Source organism: Heteronotia binoei, chromosome 10 (genome assembly GCF_032191835.1).
Source record: "Heteronotia binoei isolate CCM8104 ecotype False Entrance Well chromosome 10, APGP_CSIRO_Hbin_v1, whole genome shotgun sequence".
NCBI classification, from domain to species: Eukaryota; Metazoa; Chordata; class Lepidosauria; order Squamata; family Gekkonidae; genus Heteronotia; species Heteronotia binoei.
Genome location: NC_083232.1, coordinates 49421690 through 49444654, shown reverse-complemented (window position 1 = coordinate 49444654; position 22965 = coordinate 49421690). Strand labels below are relative to the sequence as shown.

Here is a 22965-nt window from a genome sequence, read left to right as displayed (position 1 = left end):
AAAACCCAGGTTATTACAAGCAAGCAGAAGAGTTGGGGGAAATCTGTTTCTTGACTATACCACTTGAGATCATTGATGAGAGTTCCCATAATGGAATGTTCCCTCACAAAAAAAGAAAAAAAAAGGAAAGGAAGGATTTCCATTTCTTATGACATCTTATTGTTATGTACAGGGGAATTTTTGTGCTCTGTAAGGAAAGGAACGTTAAATTGTCTGATTCCCCCATCTTTAGTTTGAAGTGGTGCAGTTCAGATAGTGGTTCATCTGTTTGTGGGAAGTAGGTTTATGCTGTGTAAAATATGAAGGGGTATAAACCAGCCATTCCAGTGGAAAACCCTGACAATTGTAGATTTATTTATTTGTTTGTCTGTTTATTTATTTTGTTAGATTTATATCCCTCCCATTCTATGAAGACTCAAGGTGGCTAACAACAGAAGATAATAATAATTAAAACAGAAAAAGAGTAAAACAATAAAATAGTCAGATAAAAATCACAAAGGTTCTACTTCATCTATTCAGGCAAGGTCTTATAATATTTTCCTTTCTCCAAAGCGGTCAGATCCTAGGCAGGTGGTACTGATAGATCCACGTGAGGTGGCAGCCCTCTCCTGTTTAAATGTCATATGCCATCCAAAACAGTTCAGTTTTGCAGGCCCTGTGGAACTGCGATAAGTCCCGCAGGGCCCTAATGGCTTCTGAGAGGGAGTTCCAGATTGTTGGGGCTGCCACCTAGAAGGCTCTTGCTCTGGTGGAATTCAACCTAGCCTCTTTTAGCCCAGGGACAGCCAAAAGCTTTTGAGAACTTGATCGAAGTGCTCACTGGGGAACATGTGGGGCAAGGCGGTCCTGCAGATAGATAGGTCCTAGCCCATATAAGTCTTTGAAGGTTAATACTAAAACCTTGAAACGGACCCAGTATGCAATAGGCAGCCAGTGCAGTGCCCTCAGCACAGGCTGGAGGTGCTCCTACTGAGGAAACCTCATTAGTAGCCGGGCTGCAGCATTCTGCACCAGCTGCAGCTTCAATTACAGCAATCGATTCTCAAGGCGACTAATGTGTGGATCACCATTGCTAAGATGTAAAACAGGAAGGCATACCAGACCCTAGCAGTTTGCTGCTTGGTTTGCATTCCTTGTTTGTGCCTCTCTGTAGATCAGTTTTATCCACTCAAGATATTTAATGTTTTAACTTGCTGTGCTGTATCACTTCAGCCACTCCCTTTCCTTAGCCTCCTTAATTTTCCAGTGTTGCAAGAATAATGCTTGAAACAATGGAATGTGGAAAGCCCAAGACAGAGGAATGGTCAGCTCTGATCAGCCTCTATTTAGGATTACTGTGGTCTTTCTCCACAGTGGGGATCAAAGCAGCTTGCTTTATTCTCCGCTTGCCCTTTTTATCTGCACAACAGCCCTGGGATTTAGGTTAGGCTTAAAGTATGTGACTGGTCCAAAATCACCCAGTGAGTTTCCACAGCAAAATGGAAATTCGAACCTAGGTGTCCCAGGCCCTACTCTGAAGCTCTAATCACAACCACACTGGCTTTCACTGGGTAGCTACTTTTGAATAGTAGCAAGCAATCAGACCTAGCTGAGTCATGCAAGTCAGGAAGCACCAAATCATTCAGAGATTATGTGCGCAAAAGCTTATAACTTGAATAAAACTTTGTTGGTCTTAAAAGTGCTGCTGGACTCAAATTTTAGTCTGCTGCTTTAGACCAGCACGGCTACCCACCTGAATCTATCTAGTTAGGCACTTGTTGGTTTAATGAACTGTTTTTTTTTTTTTTTTTTAAAAATTAAACTGTGGTCAGGATCTCAAGATCTTGTATTTTAGCACAGGGACTGCAGACATGTGCATGTTTAATAGCAGCCCGCCATGTTGCATGGCCAATAATTCTTGAAACTAATACATATTTCAAAAGTATTTCAAAGAAAAAAAATAGCTGGAGATCTCATTTGATTCCTTGGCTATTCACTTAAATGTAGATCGGTAGCCCTCTGTGTCCAGAGATTATGACTAGCTAAACCATGTACTTTTATGAGTTCCATATAATTGGTCTTGCTTTTTGTAAAAAAGATGAAACTGTGGCTTCAGTATTAAATCTTGTCCACAATAAATAATTGAGTGCCCATTATCAGCTTCAGTTTGTTCAGTTCCAAAATATTAAGTTTGGATTAGTCAAAAGCATAAATGACTAGCTAATATAACCTTTTAAATATTCTTTGTTTCAACTTTTGCAGAATTTATAGAAAATTTCAGTATCTTTTGAATCCTCGTCAAGTTTATAGTCTTGCTGGAAATGGACCAATGCCGGGGTAAGTCTAAGGCTAAATGTTGTTGTCATGAATTTGTCGAATAAAATACAGCATAAGTAGAGCAAACTGAAGGTGACACATAGGAAGTATATGATTTCAGTGCATCAGCAACATAAATTTGAGTTAACGTTGCAGAAAGGAAAATTGTGTGGTATGAAGATATATAACACACACAACTCATATGTTAGCCATTTGCTGCGCTGCATAACTTTGTGGTATGTCACATTTTTCATGTATGTCATCTTCTCTCTCTTCCATACACAACCTCTTTTCCTGTTTTATCTCTTTATATAGTGCAATCCCAGCTGGGTAAGATGCAGTGTGAAAAGTGAATTAGTTATTCAGCCAACACTTATTATTTAATTATATCAGGGTTTTGTAATAATAAACATCTTAATTAAAATGTGATTTTCATTTCTAAATACTTTTAATATCCTCAACAATTAAGAAGCCAGAATGGTGTAACGACCACACTGTCCACATGTCCAGTTTCTGAATTGTACATTTTTTCATTTTTTCATTGTGATAAGTGAGAAGAGATTTGACCATTTTGACCATCCCTGGAAGACTCTGGAAAACTCTCCAATGACACCTTTTCCTGTAGTACAGATACCTTATACCTGAACTTTAATTTTGTCTGGAATATAGTGACCAATTTAGTAGTTGATTCTAAATTCTAGGAAAATACAGCTAACAATATTACAGAAGCTCCTCTGATCACCAGTTTGTTCAATTCAAAGTTGGTATCTTTGATAGTCCTGGATGCATCTACTTAGTGATGAACTTCCATAGTCACTATGATCCTCTTGTTATGACTTATGACTAATCTGCAATAGATAACATAGCAAATTCAGAAGCTTCTACATCTTCACTTAGGATTGCCAAGTCCAATTCAAGAAATATCTGGGGACTTTGGGGGTGGAGCCAGGAGACATTGGGGGCGGAGCCAGGAACAAGGGTGTGACAAGCATAATTGAACTCCAAGGGAGTTCTGGTCATCACATTTAAAGGGACAGCACACCTTTTTAAATGTCTTTCTTCCATAGGAAATAATGAAGGATAGGGGCACCTTCTTTTGGGGCTCATAGAACTGGACCCCCCGGTCCAATCTTGGAGGGTATTTTGGGGAGAGGCACTGGATACTATATTGAAAATTTGGTGCCTCTACCTCAAAAAATAGCTCCCCCAGAGCCCCCGAAACCTCCAGATCAATTCCCCATTATACCCTATGAGAAATATTTCACATAGGGAATAATGACGACGTTTCCCTCTCCTCCACACCCCCCCCCCTTCTCGCAGATCTGATGTAGGGGATTGGCTCTCTACTCACCAGCCAGCTTCTTCACAGTAACAAAGACACAGACACAGAAAGTTGAAGCCTTTCACCACCTCCGGAGGTGCAAAGGCACATGGTCCTTTGGGGCGGGACAGGAAGCAGCCTGGGAAAGCTCCAGCTGCTGCGATGGAGCTGGGTGGGAAGGGGAGGAGCAAGGAGAAGCTGCTGCGATTGGAGGTGAGAAGGGAAGGGAAGGGAGGAGAAGAAGCATCAGGGATTGGTGGGAAGGGGAGAGGAGAAGCTGCTGGGTTCTAGGCTGCATGGGAAGGGCCGCCATTCCCCCTGCTTTCTGGATTTTTGCCAAGCGGGGGGAGGAGGCTCCAAATCAGGGGTCCCCCGCCCAGGTGGGGGATTTGGGAAGCCTATCTTCACTATTGTTTTTAAATCTTCCAAATTCAAGTGCTTGGTTGATTTAGGAATGCTGTTTAAATGCATGCCCAAACAACAAATGTACAGTCTTTAATATGCTGGGAGATGATTTGATACATGCTTTAATTGTCCTTGTGAGTGAAGAAAAGTTGTCATGTTTTAAATTCAGTGTGTTTTAAATTCTTTTCTGCTTTATTCTTCTGAATTCAAAAGTGAAATATACATTTTCAAATAAATAATGGCTTAAAACATACACATATTTTTAAAGAGTCAGGTTAGAACTTTATTCATTAAGGCAGCTGCCAAACACATTTCAGTTATACTTATTGTTTAGCAATTTAGCAATAATGAGAAAGTAGTCAGTATAGCCACATTACCGAACAAGTTCCAGACATGCTCAGTGGAATATAGCTGTAGAGCACTGAGAAAACTTAACAAGTTTAGTCTTCCCTATGGCTGCCATTTTGTAGTAAAAATCTGAGGCATATGCCATTTCAAACTATAGATGGAGAGTTGTATCTTCTACAGCTCATATGGGCTACAGAATTAGCAGGATAGAAAGAAAGGTGCCTACACCACTGCTGATCTAGAGCAAAGAAGGGGAAAATTAGAATACAAGTATATGTAAGAGGCCTTGAGTCAAAGTCTCCTGGTGAAGCAACAAATATGTCTATTTGTCAGTTTTATCTGCTGGCAGTATTTTTTTTTTGTATCACACAATTAGCAAGACTTAAGAAAACAGTGTCCTCAAGTATGTATAGTTTGTGTTTTAGCTGTGACATTCAATTAATCTGGATGGATATTATTTGATTGATTGATTGATTTTTTTGTATGTTTAGCTCCATACCCCACCTTGGGCAGGCTCAGGGAGAGTTACAACATTCTTAGATCAAAGAATTAAAATAGAAAATAATTCATCAAAATAATTTCAATATAGTATTAGTACTGTATTAACTACAAAAAGGCAGGAGAAAATGTTTCAGGGCATGGTAGAGACTACTTAGTGATGAACTTCCCTAGTCACTATGATCCTCTTGTTATGACGTATGACTAATCTGCAATAGATAACATAGCAAATTCAGAAGCTTAAGAATTAGAATACAAGTATATGTAAGACCAACTACAACAGTACCAACTTACAACAGTACAAAGTAGTGATATTAGCTCCCCCTTTCCTCTTCTGGATCTGAGGAAATAATGCCTCTAAGCATATGTAGACAATATGTGGCTGTGAAATAAAAGGTTTTGGCTGCACTGCCCATGTTTGAAGTTTGCACAAGAACTCTTCTTGCCTATGAGAGTATTTTGCTATCATTACTTAGAATGTTCTGGGACACCTGCTTCTTCTTTCGTTAAATGACCTGAATGGCTAGGCTAGCGTGATCACATAAGGTTTTGGAGGCTAAGCAAGGTCTGCCCTGGTTAGTACTTGGATAGAAATCTACCAAACAAGGGCATAGATGTCTCAGTTTTCCAGGGATGGGGATTGGCACAGGGGTGAACCTTGTTTATGCCCATATTTAACAATCTATATTAAATAATTTCCATATGGAATTATTTATATTTCCAAAAATCATATGCCATTAACAATTAATCATAAAACTTTAAAAATATTTTTTTCACTTGTAATAGTCTTAGTCAAAGAAAGAGGACTCTATAAGAGGAGAGGAAAGGTGTCATGAAGTTCTTCACTGAGAAAAGTTGAGTAAATATTTCATTTGTATGTGAAAGGAAATGCTCCCCCCACCTCTTTTCCTTACAACTGAGACTGAGTGCGTGACTGGCCCAAGGTCACATAATGTTTCCAGAAGTCCATGTCCTTAGTCTGCTTGTCTGCAGCAAACTGTTTGCGGGCTTTCTTGTGCATCATCTTTAGAAGAAGTTTCCTTCTGGGACAACAGCCCTGCAGACCAATTTGATACGGTGTGCGGTGTATGGTCTGAGCACTGACAGGCTGACTCCCCACCCCTTTAACTCTATAGCAATGCTGGCAGCACTCATACGTCTATTTCCCGAAGCCAACCTCTGGATATGACGCTGAGCATGGGCACTCAGCTTCTTTGGTCGACCATGGCGAGGCCTGTTCTGAGTGGACCCTGTCCTGTTAAACCACTATATGGTCTTGGCCACCATGCTGCAGCTCAGTTTCAGGGTCTTGGCAATCTTCTTATAGCCTAGGCCATCTTTATGTAGAGCAACAATTCGTTTTTTCAGATCCTCAGAGAGTTCATTGCCATGAGGTGCTATGTGGAACTTCCAGTGACCAGTATGAGGGAGTGAGAGTGATAACCTGCTCCCCCTTCACACCTGATACGTTGTACCACTAACAAGTCACATGACACCAGGGAGAGGACGGCTACTTGGGCCCATTTGGATATTATCACTTAGGGGTGTACTCACTTTTGTTGCCAGCAGTTTAGACATTAATGGCTGTGTGTTGCATAATTTTGAGGGGACAGCACATTTACACTGTTATACAAGCTGTAGGCTCACTACTTTGCATTGTAGCCAAGTGTCATTTCTTCAGTGTTGTCACATGAAAAGATATACTTAAATATTTACAAAATGTGAGAGGGGGTACTCACTTCTATGACATACTGTATATAAAATCAATTACAGCTTAGTATTTTTATTCATTTTTGCATGATTGAAAAGTATTTAAGTTTTTTAAACTGTTTTCACTTGTTTTGGAAAACCTGTAATAGCTAGATTTATTGAAAACACGGTGTCTTAATTATTATCATGAATTTCAAGATTATCAGTTTTTATACTGTTATATTTAAGCAAAATACCTCTCCAAAAATATCTTCAAATTACCATTTGTGATTATCCAAAGTAACATGAACCACAGCACAGTAATTTTACCATTTTAATGTGCTGTTACAAGAGATTTGTGGTGATAGTAAGCTGTAGTGTACATCCACTGGAGGGCAATGTTCAGTGTGGGCTTTACTTAGTTTAGTTTTCTAATCATGCCTCCTATAAAAAGAATAGGAGGATGAGTTCAACCAACTTCTAAGCATTTATCCAGCCAACAATTTTTTCCACAGTCTTTTTATTTAGTTATACAAATTAATTATATCCCTAAATATAAATTGTTACTTTTCATTCTTTTGTTATCACTCTCTCTCTTTCTCTCTCTGTGTGCGTGCGTAGTGCCTTTTATAGAATGGCAATACAAATTTATTGTAGTCCCAAGTAGGTCTATTCAATGGGGCTCACTCTTAAGGCATTTAGAGTTCACTTGCTGCAGAGTTGTGTGGCTTGGAGAAGGTAGGCAATAATATTGGCCCAAGGATCTGCATGCAGTGAGGAGTTCTCTGCCCATCACATGCAGACCTGACTTGGAGGCTTCTCCTGCCTGGTGGCAGGAGAAACTGGCCCCAAGATCTGAGTCTAGCAAGGAGCTCTCTCCCCACTGTATGCAGACCTGTCTTCAGGAGCCCACCAGCTGAAGCAGAACAGGGCAGCACAGGGCTCTGTTTCCACTGCCCCAGCTGATCCTATAGTTAACCCAATTAAAAGTTGGGAAAATGGCTTTTATTTGGGCTCAGCTATAAGGATAGCCAAATCAAATCCTTTGATCTGTATTCAGCTGAATTAACACCTGATAAATACTGATAAAGTATTTATTGGATATTTTTTGGCTCAGTTTATATCAAGTGCATACTCCTAACTTCATTAGTTAAGGAGCCTTTCCAATATTCTAACAACTGATAGGACATGTATAGAGAGAAGGACAGAGGATTTGTGTTTTACCCATTTCTTCTGCATCCTTTATTCAATATGCCACTGTACTAAAAGTATGCTTGTTATAAATAAGTACTTTTTAACTTGATGCTGGTAGTGGTTCTCTGTACCACATAGACCTCCACTGACTTGGACATGCTATTGTAAAAGGAGGAGCACCAGGGGGAAGGCTGGCAGTTGGCAAGTGTCCATCCCTCAGGGGTGCACGAGGCAGTAAACTGTCCCCATGGTGACCACATGCTGGGGAACAGGAGACACAGAGGCAAGGCCTCAGAACATGGAAGGGAAGCTGGGAGCCCTGACCCTCCCACTGGTTAATTCCTGCAAAGATCAGGTGGTGGTGATAGGCTATCCAAGAAAGGGAGAAAAGCCTCTCCATGTTCAGGGATAAACCTTCAAGGGCAGAGTGGAAGAGGGCAAAGGAGGCCTGTTTCATCATAAGGCTCAACAATTCAAAGAGGAAAAAAGACACTGGCTGAATCTAAACAGCTTTTTAGTTTGTGGTCTGTTTGTTTCTTACACTCCTCCTTTGTCTTATTTTATTTTTCACATTCATCTGACTGAATGTCTAAAAATTTCCTTCATTTGGGACCTCAGTTTGAGGTAGTTCTGTGATATATATGATCCCTCTGATGTAGCTTGTGGTTTTCAGAGTGGCTGCTTCCTGTGAATATATCAATCAATGTAAGGCTATTCAGTACTCTGTGCAAAAAAATCCATGTTCATAAAACAGGCACTCTTTACAATGCCTGCTATCCTGTACATATTCATACTGAGTAATTAGCTTTGTGGCTAGGGTTGCCAAGTCCAATTCAAGAAATATCTGGGGACTTTGGGAGTGGAGCCAGGAGACTTTGGGGGTGGAGCCAGGAGACATTGGGGCGGAGCCAGGAACAAGAGTGTGACAAGCATAATTGAACTCCAAGAGAGTTCTGGCCATCACATTTAAAGGGACAGCATACCTTTTTAAATGTCTTCCTTCCATAGGAAATAATGAAGGATAAGGGCACCTTCTTTTGGGGCTCATAGAATTGGACACCCTGGTCCAATCGTTTTGAAATTTGGGGGATACTTTGGGGAGGGGCACTAGATACTATATTGAAAATTTGGTGCCTCTACCTCAAAAAACAGCTCCCCCAGAGCCCCCGAAACCTCCAAATCAATTCCCCATTATACCCTATGAGAATCGATCTTCACATAGGGAATAATGAAGACGTTTCCCTCTTCACCCCCCTTCCCCCTGTGCCGCCCCCCCCCCCCGTTTCTGGCAAATCTGATGCAGGGGACTGGCCTCTCTACTCACGAGTTGCTGCCAGCTTCTCACAGCAACACAGGCACACCAGCTGGGCACTTTATGGCATGGAATAGGAAGCCGGCAGAACTCACTCACCTCCGGAGGTGCAAAGGCACATGGTCCTTTGGGGGCGGGGCGGGGCTCCCCTCCCTTCACCGGCCAGCTGACTGGGGGCAGGAAGCAGCCTGAGAAAACGGAAGAGCTCTGGCTGCTGCGATCGGGGCTGGGTGGGAAGGGCTGCCATTCTCCCCCCTCCCTTTTTTGCCGCGCGGGGGGAGGAGGCTCCAAATCGGGGGTCTCCAGGCCAAGCGGGGGATTTGGGAAGCCTATTTGTGGCACTGAAGTTTTTTTAAAAAATGGTGCAGGACTTAAATTTGAAATGGATGATATCATGAGTTTAATATTAATCTTGCTATTATGAGATTAAAAACTAGATATGGAAAAAAATAAAGTATAAATGTGAGAAACCATGCAGTTGCCACAGCTGAGTATCAGTATAGAAGGTACAATACAGGTCAAAAGCATCACAGTTAACATAAGTGACATGAAAATTGCTATTCTCATACATTGTGCAGTTTGTAACTTGCACCTGCTTTTACCATTAAAAGAGTTTCCCTGTTCAGTGGTTATATCTCTATAGGAGCCATCCAGTTCTGTCAACAGCTTTATTGTGGATTTAATTATGCTGAAGAATCAGCAATTCAGCCATTATTCACCTCATAGGTAAATAAATGTACAAGTAGCAGTTGGGTTGCAGCACTATGTGAAACAGCAAGGAGGTCAACTTTTATCAAAGGCTTTGTCCTCGAAGCATTCCACAGTCCATTCAGTTCTATGTTTGAAATGTCTATATTCTATGGGTTTTATACATGATAATTAGAACTTTTTTCTTAAGAAAGTTTGGTGAGGAAAAGAATTGTAAGGGAGTAATCTATCATCCAAAGCATTGCTTCTAATTGTTTTTATACTTTATAAATTATGTTATAGTCTGAAAGCTGTGATATCGAAATGAAAAAGGAAGTCCGTGCAATCACTAAAGCACTGTAATAGCAACAGATAGTGACCTACCTCTGGTAAAAGACACAAACATATAGCAGCATTCTGTACCAGTAGAATCTCAACTGTCATGAAAGGCAGTCTCACATATCATGCAATAGAGAATGGGATGTACAATCAGACGTTGCCAATCCAATACCTAAGGCATTTTATTTTATTTATTTATTTATTTATTTATTTATTTATTCTATAATTTATATCCCGCCCTTCCCACAAAGTGGCTCAGGGCGGCTCACAACAACGACAAAACAATAAACAAGGTACAAAGTTAATACATTTAAAAGTCAAAACATTTAAAAAACCTAAAAACCTTAAAATCTTAACATTAAAACTATCCAGTATATTTCACTAAAATCTGATAAGCTACATTTATCTAGTCGGCATAAGCTAACCGGAAGAGGGTTGTCTTACAGGCCCTGCGGAACTGAGTAAGATCCCGCAGGGCCCTCACCTCTTCCGGCAGCTGGTTCCACCATGTGGGGGCCATTGTAGAAAAGGCCCTGTCTCTGGTTGTCTTGAGACGGACTTCCTTGGGCCCGGGGATGGTGAGAAGGTTTTGAGTCCCAGACCTCAGTACTCTCTGGGGAACGTGTGGGGAGAGACGGTCCTTCAGGTAGGCAGGTCCCAGGCCATATAGGGCTTTAAAGGTAATGACCAGCACCTTGTACCGGACTCGGTATGTTATTGGAAGCCAGTGCAGAGCCCGAAGGCCCGGCCGGATGTGCCCCCACCTTGGGAGGCCCAATAACAGCCGGGCCGCGGCATTCTGCACCAGCTGCAATTTCCGGGTCCGGCACAGGGGCAGCCCCATGTAGAGGGCATTGCAGTAATCCAATCTCGAGGTGACCATAGCATGGATCACTGTTGCTAGGTCGTCGCGGTCCAGGAAGGGGGCCAACTGCCTTGCCCGTCTAAGATGAAAGAACGCGGACTTGGCAGTGGTTGCTATCTGAGCCTCTATCTTTAGGGACGGCTCCAACAGCACCCCCAGGCTCTTGACCCTGTCCGCCGCCGTCAGCAGCGCACCGTCAAAAGTCGGCATTGGATTGTCAGTATCTGATATTGCTTCTGAATCCTTGAGAGAATTAATAGGCACATTGCTGAGAAGATCTTTTCCTACTAATCTGTTAAGAGTTCTTTGAGGGGGTGAACAAACATGTGGACAAAGGGGACCCAATAGATGTTGTTTACCTTGACTTCCAGAAAGCTTTTGATAAAGTTCATCATCAAAGGCTCCTTTGAAAGCTCGAGAGTCATGGAGTAAAAGGACAGGTCCTCTTGGATCAAAAACTGGTAATTATTATGAAACAGAGAGTGAGTATAAATGGGCAATTTTAACAGTGGAGGATGGTAAGCAGTGGGGTACCATAGGGCTCAGTACTGGGTCTGATGCTTTTTAACTTGCTCATTAATTATTTGGAGTTGGGAGTAAACAGTGAAGTGGCTAAGTTTGTGGATGACACTAAATTATCAGGGTGGTGAGAACCAGAGATGATTGTGAGGCACTCCAAAGGGATCTGTTGAGGCTGGGTGAGCGGGTGTCAATATAGCAAATGAGGTTCAATGTGGCCAAGTGCAAAGTAATGCAAATTGGGGCCAAAAATCCTAACTATAAATACAAGTTAATGGGGTGTGAACTGGTGGAGACTGACCAAGAGAGAGATCTTGGGGTCATGATAAATAATTCAATGAAAATGTCAAGATGGTGTGTGATTACAATAAAAAGGCCAATGCTATGCTGGTAATTATTAGGAAGGGAACTGAAAACAAATCAGCCAGTATCATTATCGATAGATAAATCAATGGTGTGGCTGCATTTGAAGTATTGTGTACAATTCTGGTCACCACACCTCAAAAAAGATATAGCACTGGAAAAAGTCCAGAAAAGGGCAACTAGAATGATTACTGGGTTGGAACACTTTCCCTATGAAGAAAGGTTAGAACACTTGGGGCTCTTTAGCTTGGAGAAACGTCGACTGAGGGGTGACATGATAGAGGTTTACAGGATTATTCATGAGATAGAGAAGGTAGAGAAAAAAGTACTTTTCTCCCTTTCTCACAATACAAGAACTCATGGGCACTCAATGAAATTGCTGAACTGTCGGGTTAAAACAGATAAAAGGAAGCACTTCTTCACCCAAAGGGTGATTAACACATGGAATTCACTGTCACAGGAGGTGGTGACAACTACAAGCATAGACTGCTTCAAGAGGGGATTGGATAAACATATGGAGCAGAGGTCTATCAGTGGCTATTAGCCATAGTGTATTGTTGGATACATCCTTGTTGAACTCCTTTTCCAATTGGTTTAAAATAGGAAAAGGAGTTTGACAAGGATGTATATTGTCACCGTGCTTATTTAATTTATATGCAGAGTACATCATGAGGAATGCTGTCCTGGAAGAAGCACAAGCCGGAATTAAGATTGCCGGGGAAAACAACAACCTCAGATATGCAGATGACACTACTCTAATGGCAGAAAATGAGGAGGACCTAAAGAACCTCTTGTTGAGAGTGAAAGAGGAGTGCACAAAAGTAGACTTGAAACTCAACATCAAAAAATTAAGATCATGGCATCTGGCCCCATCAAACCTTGGCAAATAGAAGGGGAAGACATGAAAGTAGTGACAGACTTCACATTTCTGGGATCCAAGATCACTGCAGATGTTGACTGTAGCCATGAAATTAAAAGATGTTTGCTCCTTGGGAGAACAGCTATGGTGAACCTGGCCAGTATAATAAAAAGTAGAGACATCACCCTGCCAACAAAAGTCTGTACAGTTAAAGCGATGGTATTCCCAGTAGTAATGTATGGCTGTGAGAGCTGGACCATAAGGAAGGCCAAGTGCAGAAGAATAGATGCTTTTGAGATGTGGTGCTGGAAAAGACTCTTTGAGAGTCCCTTGGACTACAAGAAGATCAATTCAGTCAGTCCTAAGGGAAATCAACCCAGACTGTTCCCTGGAAGGTCAGATGCTGAAGCTGAAGCTCAAATACTTTGGCCACCAAATGAGAAGGGAACACTCCCTGGAGAAGATCCTGATGCTAGGAAAGACAGAAGGCAAAAGAAGAAGGGGACGGCAAAAGATGAGATGGCTGGACAGCATTACTGATGTAACAAACACGAATTTGAGCAAACTTCAGAGGATGGTAGAAAACAGGAGGGCCTGGCGTGACTTTGTCCATGGGGTCACAAAGAGTCGGACTCGACTGTGCAACTGAACAACAACAAGAATTGTTGGAACTCTCTGTCTGGGGCAGTGATACTCTGTATTCTTGTGCTGGGGGGGGGCACAGTGGGAAGGCTTCTAGTGTCCTGTCCCCACTGATGGACCTCCTGATGGCACCTGGTTTTTTTGGCCACTGTGTGACACAGAGTGTTGGACTGGATGAGCCATTGGCCTGATACAACATGGCTTCTCTTATGTTCTTATGACACTGTACTACTCTGATAATATTGGAATTGGAAATCTTATTAGGTAGGCAAGAGAAGCAACGTCACCCGGTCACCAACTGGTCTATGATGCATGGTCCTTTAAACGGTAAAATGTCATTATTTTCTATGTTCAGTACACCTGGTCTCTGCAAAGCCCACTCCTGCAAAACATAGGGGGAAATGGTTTTAAGGGCCCGAAACTGAGGACCAGCAGCCCCAATGGAGTTCTTCCTCTGCCTGCCTTCCTGCTCTTACTGCCTTTGGATTTTGCTATTGCAAAATTATGGTTATAATACTGTATGTAAAACCTGGGAAGATCATAATTATTGTTCTTATTAAATATCTGGAATATTGTTCCAATATTTTTGGAACAATATCAATACTCCTGATGTTTTATTATATTTAGAATGTAATACAGAAGTTTAACTTTGAAATTAGAGTACTGCACTAGGGTAGTACACAGATTTGGAAGTATACGGGGGAAAAAATACGGAATCCCGTATATTTCTGAATTCCGTAGTCGGAATAGCGTGGCTATTTCTGAATATACGGCCCCATTATACCCTATGGGCCATTGAAATTAATGGCAAATAGGGTATATCTGAAGCTGCCTGGAGGGGAGAGCCCCCAAATTTTCAGGGGACCTGCAGGGGACTCTCCCCTACAAACCCCCCAAGTCCCAAAAAGATTGGGCCAGGGGGTCCAATTCCTAGGGCACCCAAAGCCAAACCTAACTTCACACCAGAGAATCTCTATAGGACCCAAATGCACTATATACATCTATCTACTCTATGAACCCTGCCACACAAAACACAATCTTCTCAAGGTCTGCTCTGCAGACCTGGCTGCAGCAAACCCAGATGCCAGCTCTCCAGCCCTGCCCCAAAGGACGCTGGGAGAGCTGGCGAAGCACAACAAGCATGCTGGCTCTGGGTCTCTCACCCAGGTGCCAGCTTCCCTGCCACAGAACACTCAATCTACAGATGCCAGCTCTTCAGCCCTGCCCCAAAGAACGCGGGGAGAGCTGGCCAAGCACAACAAGCATGCTGGTTCTGGGTCTCTCACCCAGGTGCCAGCTTCCCTGCCACAGAACACACAATCTACAAATGCCAGCTCTCCAGCCCTGCCCCAAAAAACACGGGGAGAGCAGGCCAAGCACAACAAGCCTGCTGGTTCTGGGTCTCTCACCCAGGTGCCAGCTTCCCTGCCACAGAACACACAATCTACAGATGCCAGCTCTCCAGCCCTGCCCCAAACAACACGGGGAGGGCTGGCCAAGCACAACAAGCCTGCTGGTTCTGGGTCTCTCACCCAGGTGTTAGCTCCCCCCCCAAAAAAAAACAAAACCAGGAAAAGGGACAACAGGAGAAGGCCAAGAAACAAAACTGTTAAAAAGTGGCCTTTTAAACAATAAAATTAGTCCAAACAGCCCCCCCCCAAGAACCAGAACCAGAAGAGAAAAGGAACAACAGCAGCACAACACAGCAGCAACAAATCAAACACCAAATCCTTTTAAAACAATAAAAAACTTAACTTTTAACAATACAGGAACTTTATCAATCCCTCCCCCGCAAAAAAACCTTCACCCTAACCCAAAGGAATCCAAGCCACCCAAATCAGGAATAGTAAAAGGATACTGCACTTTTAAAAGTCCTCTCACTAAAGTAAGATATGGGCAAATTGGCAAAAAAACCCCACCCCAGGCCCCCTCCCCCAACAGAACCCCTTAACCCCAAATAAGCTACCCACCACCCAAATCTGGGTCTTAAAAGTCCTTTTACCAACTAAAAGCAAGAACCCCAAGACTGTCTTACCTTAGACGTCTTCTTTACTCTAGGCAAGTCTCGTAAGGCTGAGAGAGAGCAGCAGCAGCTGAGGCCAAGGACCAGCACAGCACAATCTCTCTCACACCAGCACAGCAGCAAGTCCAGCCAGGCAGACTCCTTAAAAAGGTTCTCTGGCCCTACACAGAGCAGTTTCAAAAAATAGCACTGCTCTGTGATTGGCCAGACAACAGTGCTTACTTGGATACCCAAGTAAGCAAAAGATCAAAAGAACAACAATGTTGCTTATGGCTGGAGGATTAGCTACACAACAGCCCTGCAAAGCATGCATTTGCAATGCATTTTGCAAATGCATGCTTTGGATTGGCTGCTGGGGCTCCTCTTCCCCCTTCCCCCCTCCCTGATCCCAGGGAGGCTATGGGAGAGGTGGGAAAAGGCTACCAAAGGCGGGAAAGGAGGCAAGCAGCTCCCCTGAGGCTGCAGAAGCCCCTTTCCCATCTTTTGCATTGAATTCCGTATACTTCTGAATATCTATACGGAAGTATACGGGGCTCCATACTCGGCTCCTGCATAATGGGCCCCAATTGGATTCGGCTGTATGCGATTCCGTATGCAGCCGAATCAGGGGTGATTCGGTTGTTGATTCGGTTTGGCCGAACCGAATGCACACCCTTATACTGCACCTCTCTACAACAAGTTTGCCCGGGACTTTTCAAATAAAATTGAATGCATCCAGCCTGAGCTGCATTCCACATAACTTACAATTCAGTTGCTGATGCTTCCATGTGCCAGAGTCAAGAATATTTTCCAGTTTGTGCATTTGATAGAACCACTGGACAAGTGAGGACCAACACTTGTATGTTCCACCCTTGTTGATCTTGGCTAGTTAAATCTGTCCGGGAGAGGCTAACTTATGGCTCTCTGAATGATTAATGCCATTGCAGGATAGGTCTATCCCCAATTTCCTCAAGAAACCTAGATTTTCATCTTTAAAATCTTTTTTATCTTAAATTTTTATCTTAAGAAACTACAAGATATGTCTGCAGGAATTCTACCCTGGTGGCTGTATTGTTCTAGTACTGCTAACTCTTTAATTCCATATAGTTTCATTAGTTGAAACTGGTCTTCCTAGGTAGCTGGTACTGTTTTAAAAGGGGAGGGGATGAGTTTTCAAAGCACTGACCATCCACAAATGATCCCAGTCCAAATAAGAATCTGCTCATGTGCCTGTAAGTATCCTTTTAAAGACAGAGCCATGATTTTGACTGTTTCAGTAATTGAAACTTTGTGGTGCCAAAGGGCCCTTGGTTGTTTTATTTGCTAACTAGGTATTATCTGTTTGATAGGCATTCTTTTGAGGCTAGTTTTATTATTTGTTGACTCCTTTTTACCTCTCATATTTTATGGTATTTTCTGCTGTGTTGGTCTTTGGTGGGGGAGTGATAGTGTTTTCATGCCTGATCTGGATAGCCCAGGCTTGCCCACTCTTGTCAGATCTTGGAAGCTAAGCAAGGTTGGCCCTGGTTTTAGTTATTTGGATGAGAGACCACCAAGAAATAACAGGTCACTGAGGCGAGCAGTGGCAAACCATCTCTGCAGGTCTCTTGCCTAGAAAACCTTATGGAATCGCTTCAAGTCAGCTACAACTTAACAGCAAACAAAGAGAAAAAATAATATTAATATTTTGTTATTCATCTTGATCTTAATTTCATAGACAAGATACACATTTTTCTAAATATTTTAGAGTGCATTCATAACTCTAATAGTGAGCAGATTGTGGAAATGCACTCACCACACTTCAGTAATAAAAGTTCATGATTGGAAAAAAAGAACTACGGGTTAAGAATGTTCCTTGTTATCAGCACAACTGAATTTAGATTCAGTGGCCAAATGAGGAGCATTGTAAGGATGCTAGCCAGAATGACAGAGGAACTGGCCACTAAGGATGACAGGGTGTATCTCTTCTGCAATGTTCCCTCTAAGCTGCAGAGTCTTGTGAGCAAAAATTCTACTTTATGAGCTACCAGTATTAAACTTGTGAGCTACTGCATCAATTAGTTTGTTCTGGGGCCATTTTTTCTTGAGCTAAGACAAACATGTGTAAGCTTGAGGCTAAAAATCTGTGTGCTAGCTCACACTAACTCAGCTTAGAGGGAATGCTGGTCTTCAGTCAACTTGTACACGTCGTATTTCTCATCATTAACAGATGCTGGATAAGTATCAATATTGTAGCTGTATCACATCAAAATGAGATGTAAAGGTTTTGGAAATGTGTGAAATCTGCTGTGGTGTGTGTGCTTTTGTAGAGACTTTATGCATGATCCACAAAAACTTATAAATCCTTTACTTTCAAGTGGGACTACCACTGCCTTGGGGAGGCTGATTACCTCTTTGTAATTGGACTGCCCCAGATCGGCTCTGGATGTAGCCTGATCTGATCAGCTGGCCATTGGGGGGGGGGGGGGTAGAGGGACAAAGAAGGCTAAAGTGCAGGACAAGTTGATTCTGTCTGTCTAGAATATCAGCCTTCCCAACCACCAATATGATTACCTTGTCTAGATTCAGTTTCAGTTTGTTCTGCCCTGTTCTGCCTGTCCTGACCACAGCCTTAAAACACCAATTCAGAACCAAGATGAATGCATTTGGAGGCTTGGATAATGAAATATAAAGCTGGGTGTCATCTGCATATTGGTGACACTCAACCTCAAAGCTCTGGTAAATCTCTCTCTCTCTTCCTCCCTCCTTCTCTCTCTCTCAGCATGGGTCAGAAAATAAAACTCTGTGGTCCCCAAGATAAATGCCACCCAGCTGATTCTAAATCTCCAGTGTAGAGTATTTGGTTAAAGGCAGCTGCTGTGAGAGCCCTCTCAGCCCCACCCACCTCATAGGGTGTCTGTTGTGGGGGGGAGAAGATAAAAAAGATTGTAAACCACCCTGAGTCACTGATTCAGAGAGAAGAATCTGCAATTCTTCTTAAGGAGAAGAGTGAAGCTGCCAAAGGTCTTTGACCTTAATATCAACGCCATATTTAAACTGGTGGATAGGGATGGAGAGGTCAATTGTATCAAAGGCTGCTGAGAGGTTCCACAGTATCAACAAGGAAGATTGCCCGCTGTCCAAATAAAGGTCATCTACCACTGCAACTAAAGCCGTCACTGTACCAAACTCAGGCCTAAAACTAGATTGAAAGGAATAATTTCCTGCATCCTTTGAGAATCCAGTTATGCATCCCAAGATCCATAGCAGAAAGCTGACAAAAGCCCACTTGCTGCTAGACCTTATTCCATGGTTCTGTGGGAAGTATTCATCTGTGATTAATCATAAAGTGGGGAATTTATGCAAATATTCTCTCAAAAAAGTTCCAGACCAATTATTGTTCCCCCAGGTTAATGTATGTTTTTGCATTCAGTTCTTTTGGGGTTGCATTCAGAGTTGGAAATATATTGGGTGGTATTCAGAGAACCACTATGCAGTGTGGTCCAGAGGTGCGGGGAGGTGACCCTGACTGGAGACATCCAATATAGATGGGCTTCCTGTTATTCTACCCCAGCTTCCTAAATGAAGTTTGATTAGTTGAGACCCTCGTAGTATTGACCTGTCATACAACTAAAGAGCAGCAAGTATTTTCATTCTTTATAGAAGTAGATATAATTTGCATAACTATGACAACTAAAGTAACACTTCAATGTACAGTTAAGAATCTTGAGGCATATACGTTCAGGTCTCAGATTTAAAAATAAGGCAATCAGATGCTATAAACTACCAAAATCTGGAACTGTAATGGGTGGGCAAAGATATAACCACTCCCAGATTCTGACAGTTTATAGTGCCTGATATCCATATCTTTTAGAAATGAGACCTTTCTGAAAAGCACCTATCTCCTTTAGTCCCTTTTGGTGTGTGAGCAGAGCAGTTAGCAGCCAATCAGGAGCCCTGGAAGGGCTGGAGGAGCCAGATGGGAAGGGGAAACAAGAGAAAAAGCTGTTATACTGTCAAATCAGATAGGGTCTGAACCTTCAGAGAAAGAGAGACCGGAAGAAACCTGTCTCAGAGTTGGCCTTGGGTTTAAGCAGGCTAAACTCTTGAATGTGTGGAGATATGGTTTGAGTCTCTAGAGTGTTAGTTGGGAAAGAACCTTTGTTGGGAGACTTTGGAAGCCTCAGAACCTGTCTTTAGATAAAGCAGACTAGCTTGAGGAAGAGCCTGGAGCTGTCTCATAGCCCTGATTTCTAAAGGAAACTAGTGAAAAATTTGTTGTTTCTGAAAGGAGAATCCTGAGGTTGAGGAAAGGCCAGTATTCACCTCAAGTCAAGAATACAAACCTGTCTATTAACTACTCTCTACTGTCCAAAGTTACCAGTTGTAACTTTATAAATGAATGGGCACAGCAAGACTGTGTTACACCTGTAAATACTTTCTGTCCTCTTTTCTTTTCTTTTTGTTTTATAATTTTTTGTTGATTTTAACTACAAAGAAAAGAAACACAAGCAAAGATGCATTAAAGAAGGGGAAGGGTGGATACAGAGTGGGAAAAACAGAAACAAAGAGAAAGACAAGTATATCAGTTACAGTTCTACTTCCAAGTGAAGTACCCCATTCTTTCTACCCGCAAGTATAAAATTCTCCCATATTTTACCAACTTTATCTTTCATTATAGCTTTTTAACTAAACTATGACTTAAAATACAAGTCCAAACAATTCTTCTTCAGCACATATAGATGTAAAAAAGAAAAAAAAAAGCCAAGCAGTCTCAACACAGAGCTGGCTGGCTACACTTAACCATATTGAAAACACAGACTAACTTGTTAGTTTAACAATATCATCATTAGAATAAACATATGAAATATCATGAAGGCACAGGCTAACTTGTTAGTTTAACAATATCATCATTAAAATAAACATATGCAACCAATATCTTTATCCTTAACAAGCTAAAAATAAAATATACTAGCTTGACTATTTCAATATTGACAGTTTCTCCACACAAACCTACTAAGAGCAGATCTACCAGATTAAAAAATAGTTGTGTTGTCTGCCCTCTTAACAATTGATCCAAAATTAACTTTATTTATCTAACATTTTTTGCAAAACTTTTCCATCCTTAGAATCTCACTTGACCTTTTAAATTACATAACAATTCTTATTAAAAATTCCATATTTAGTTACCCACAGAGGAAACAACAATTCAAAGACCCTTCTTCATGAAAAATTTTCACGTCTTGATTTTTGCTCTTAACTCAATCATATTGAAAATGTAAACTAGCTTATTAATTTAACAATATCATCATTAAAATAAGCATAAGAGGCAAATATCTTTATCTAGTAAGTGCAGATCTACCTAGTTGCAAGATAATTACGTTGTCTATCTTCTTAGAAATATAGCCCAAAAATCTCACTTAACCTTTTAAAATCATATATCAGTTCTAATTGGGAATTCCATATCCAACTGCCCACAAGATCTGCCGAGTTACAAGTTAATTACATCGTCTGCCTTCTTAAAATTTAATCCAAATTAACTATTTATTTACTTTAAATTCATTTCAAAATTTTTCATTCCTTTAGCTCTTATATCCCTATTACACTAGAAGAAACAACTTAATATAACCCAAAAATTGCCTTTTAAGATCACATGTCGGTTTTAAAATCGCATGTCGGTTCTTGTTGAGAGTTCCATATCCGACTATCCACAGAAAGAGAGAGTGTTTTAAAATCCTTATTCCTGAAGAATTTCCACATCTTGATTCTTTGGCTGAAACGCACCTTCTCACTCCTTAATGCAATTCTCCCGCTCAGTAACAGTAGGAAGAATTCCATGCCATTTGTTCCTCTCAGCAGAACTTCAATCAGTCTCAATTTCCAGTCTTGCTTTTTAACTGCGCCATAAGATTCTGTTTTGGTTTTGTTCGTTTCCCAGCGGATCACTCTCCGCTTGCAATTCGACAGATGTCACCAGGATCTCTTTAACACTCTGCTCATGTAGATTTAAGATTTTGCTAGCTTTCAGCATCAAAGCTCCCATTTGTTTTTTAATAGTTAATGAACTAAGATCCTGCTTCAAAGAACTAATGTTACATAATATGTCTTTTTTATAAAACATTTTGTTTAGCAATGCCATTTTTCTCTGTCAGCAAACTCAATCTATTAATCCAAGTTGAAAAGTAGCTCAAAGACCCAATTAGTCTGCCCTTCCAAATCTCCTCCAGCTGTGATTTTAAATGTTATCATTTCAGTTGCAGTCAGACGACAGAGACAGCTCTCTCTAGAATATATCTCGGGTTTTTTCAGACCCTATTGCAGCCAAATAATAGCCTTTTTAACACGTCCAATTTTAATCCAAGTCGATTTGAGTATCTGTATTCCATCTAATTCAAAGTGTTGCCAATGCTTAAAGTTGCTCTTTAACTTTTCAAAGCCTCATTCACTGGAAAAGTAGGGGTGTAATCAACCTCTTTCCCTTCCTTTGGACCCGCTTGTTATTATGTAAAACGACTTATTAGCCAGTGGTATTGAAAGCACATTTACTTGTCAAGTAGAATTGCTGTGCTTTGGGTAGAGAAGCGATACATCAGAAGCTTATTGTAAAAATGAATGTTGTTAGCTGCCCTGAGTCCGCTTGCAGACAGGGCAGGATAGAAATTTAAAGTAATAAATAAATAAATAATTGAAAGGAAAGAAAGCAAGGGTTCAGGCGTTCCCCTTTTTCTGCTGTATTAGCTATCATGGTGGTGAAGCTTCAGGGCATGCAAGGACAGGAACAGCTGCCGCTATCCCCTCAAAAGTCCCATGCCAAAAGGAAACCCCTCCAGGGTCTCCTTATGAGGGTGCCGCATCTGTGGCAACTCTTCAACCGCCTGATTCAGAGGGGCTGCAGGAGGACAATCTGCGAAGCCCCCTGAGCTCAAGGAGTCATAACCCGGAAGGTCTGTCCTCTTTTCTGGACCACTTTATTCCCCTATCCCTGGGAGTCAATAAATGTTACTGTTATTTTTCTGTTTCTCTCATGGATGCTGAGCTTATTTTATTTAGAAGCCACAGGTTAACAGGTGGAGGGGTTGGATAGAGATCGCACTGCTCAAGCTTTACATCACACTACCTCTCTTTAAAAATCATTTTTAAGACCCTGGTCTTCACAAAGACTGCCTGCCAGCTTCTTCACAGTGCAATTAATAAATTCATTCATTGCCTTCATGTACATACTCAACAAGAAGGTAAAAAAATGGTAAGATTTTAGAGGAAATGACTAGTGAATATTTGCTACTATACTACAAGATCTCTTTGTCAAGAGAGCCCATGCAGTATAGTGGTTAGTCTCATACTAGGATCTGAGAGATCCAGTTCAAATTCCCACTCTGCTATGGAAGCCAGTCTGTCTCTCAAACTTGTGAATGAAGGGAGAATGATGTAAGATGCATTGGGTTGCCATTGGAAAGAAAATAAGGGTATGAATGAGTGCATGCATGAATGAATAAGAATGGGCTGAACCATTTCTTCCAAATTAACTGTCTTTAGTTTTTACCTCCCCCTCCCTTTTGTTTTTGCCTAGTTGCTTCTTGCATGAGCTTCCTTTAAAAAGGCATGACTGAAACTTTTCCAGTGCTTATCCTACTGGTTATTTGTGTGTTGT

General features: G+C 41.5%; 1 protein-coding gene across 3 annotated transcripts in view; it reads left to right on the top strand.

Moving 5' to 3' along the window:
* Positions 1 to 22965, top strand: part of DGKB (diacylglycerol kinase beta) — a 475459-nt gene that overhangs the window by 121930 nt on the left and 330564 nt on the right. For all 3 annotated transcript variants that reach the window (XM_060248589.1, XM_060248588.1, XM_060248587.1), the window contains one exon: positions 2242 to 2316. In XM_060248589.1, coding sequence (XP_060104572.1) covers positions 2242 to 2316 — 75 coding nt within the window. The remainder of the gene's footprint in view (positions 1 to 2241; positions 2317 to 22965) is intronic.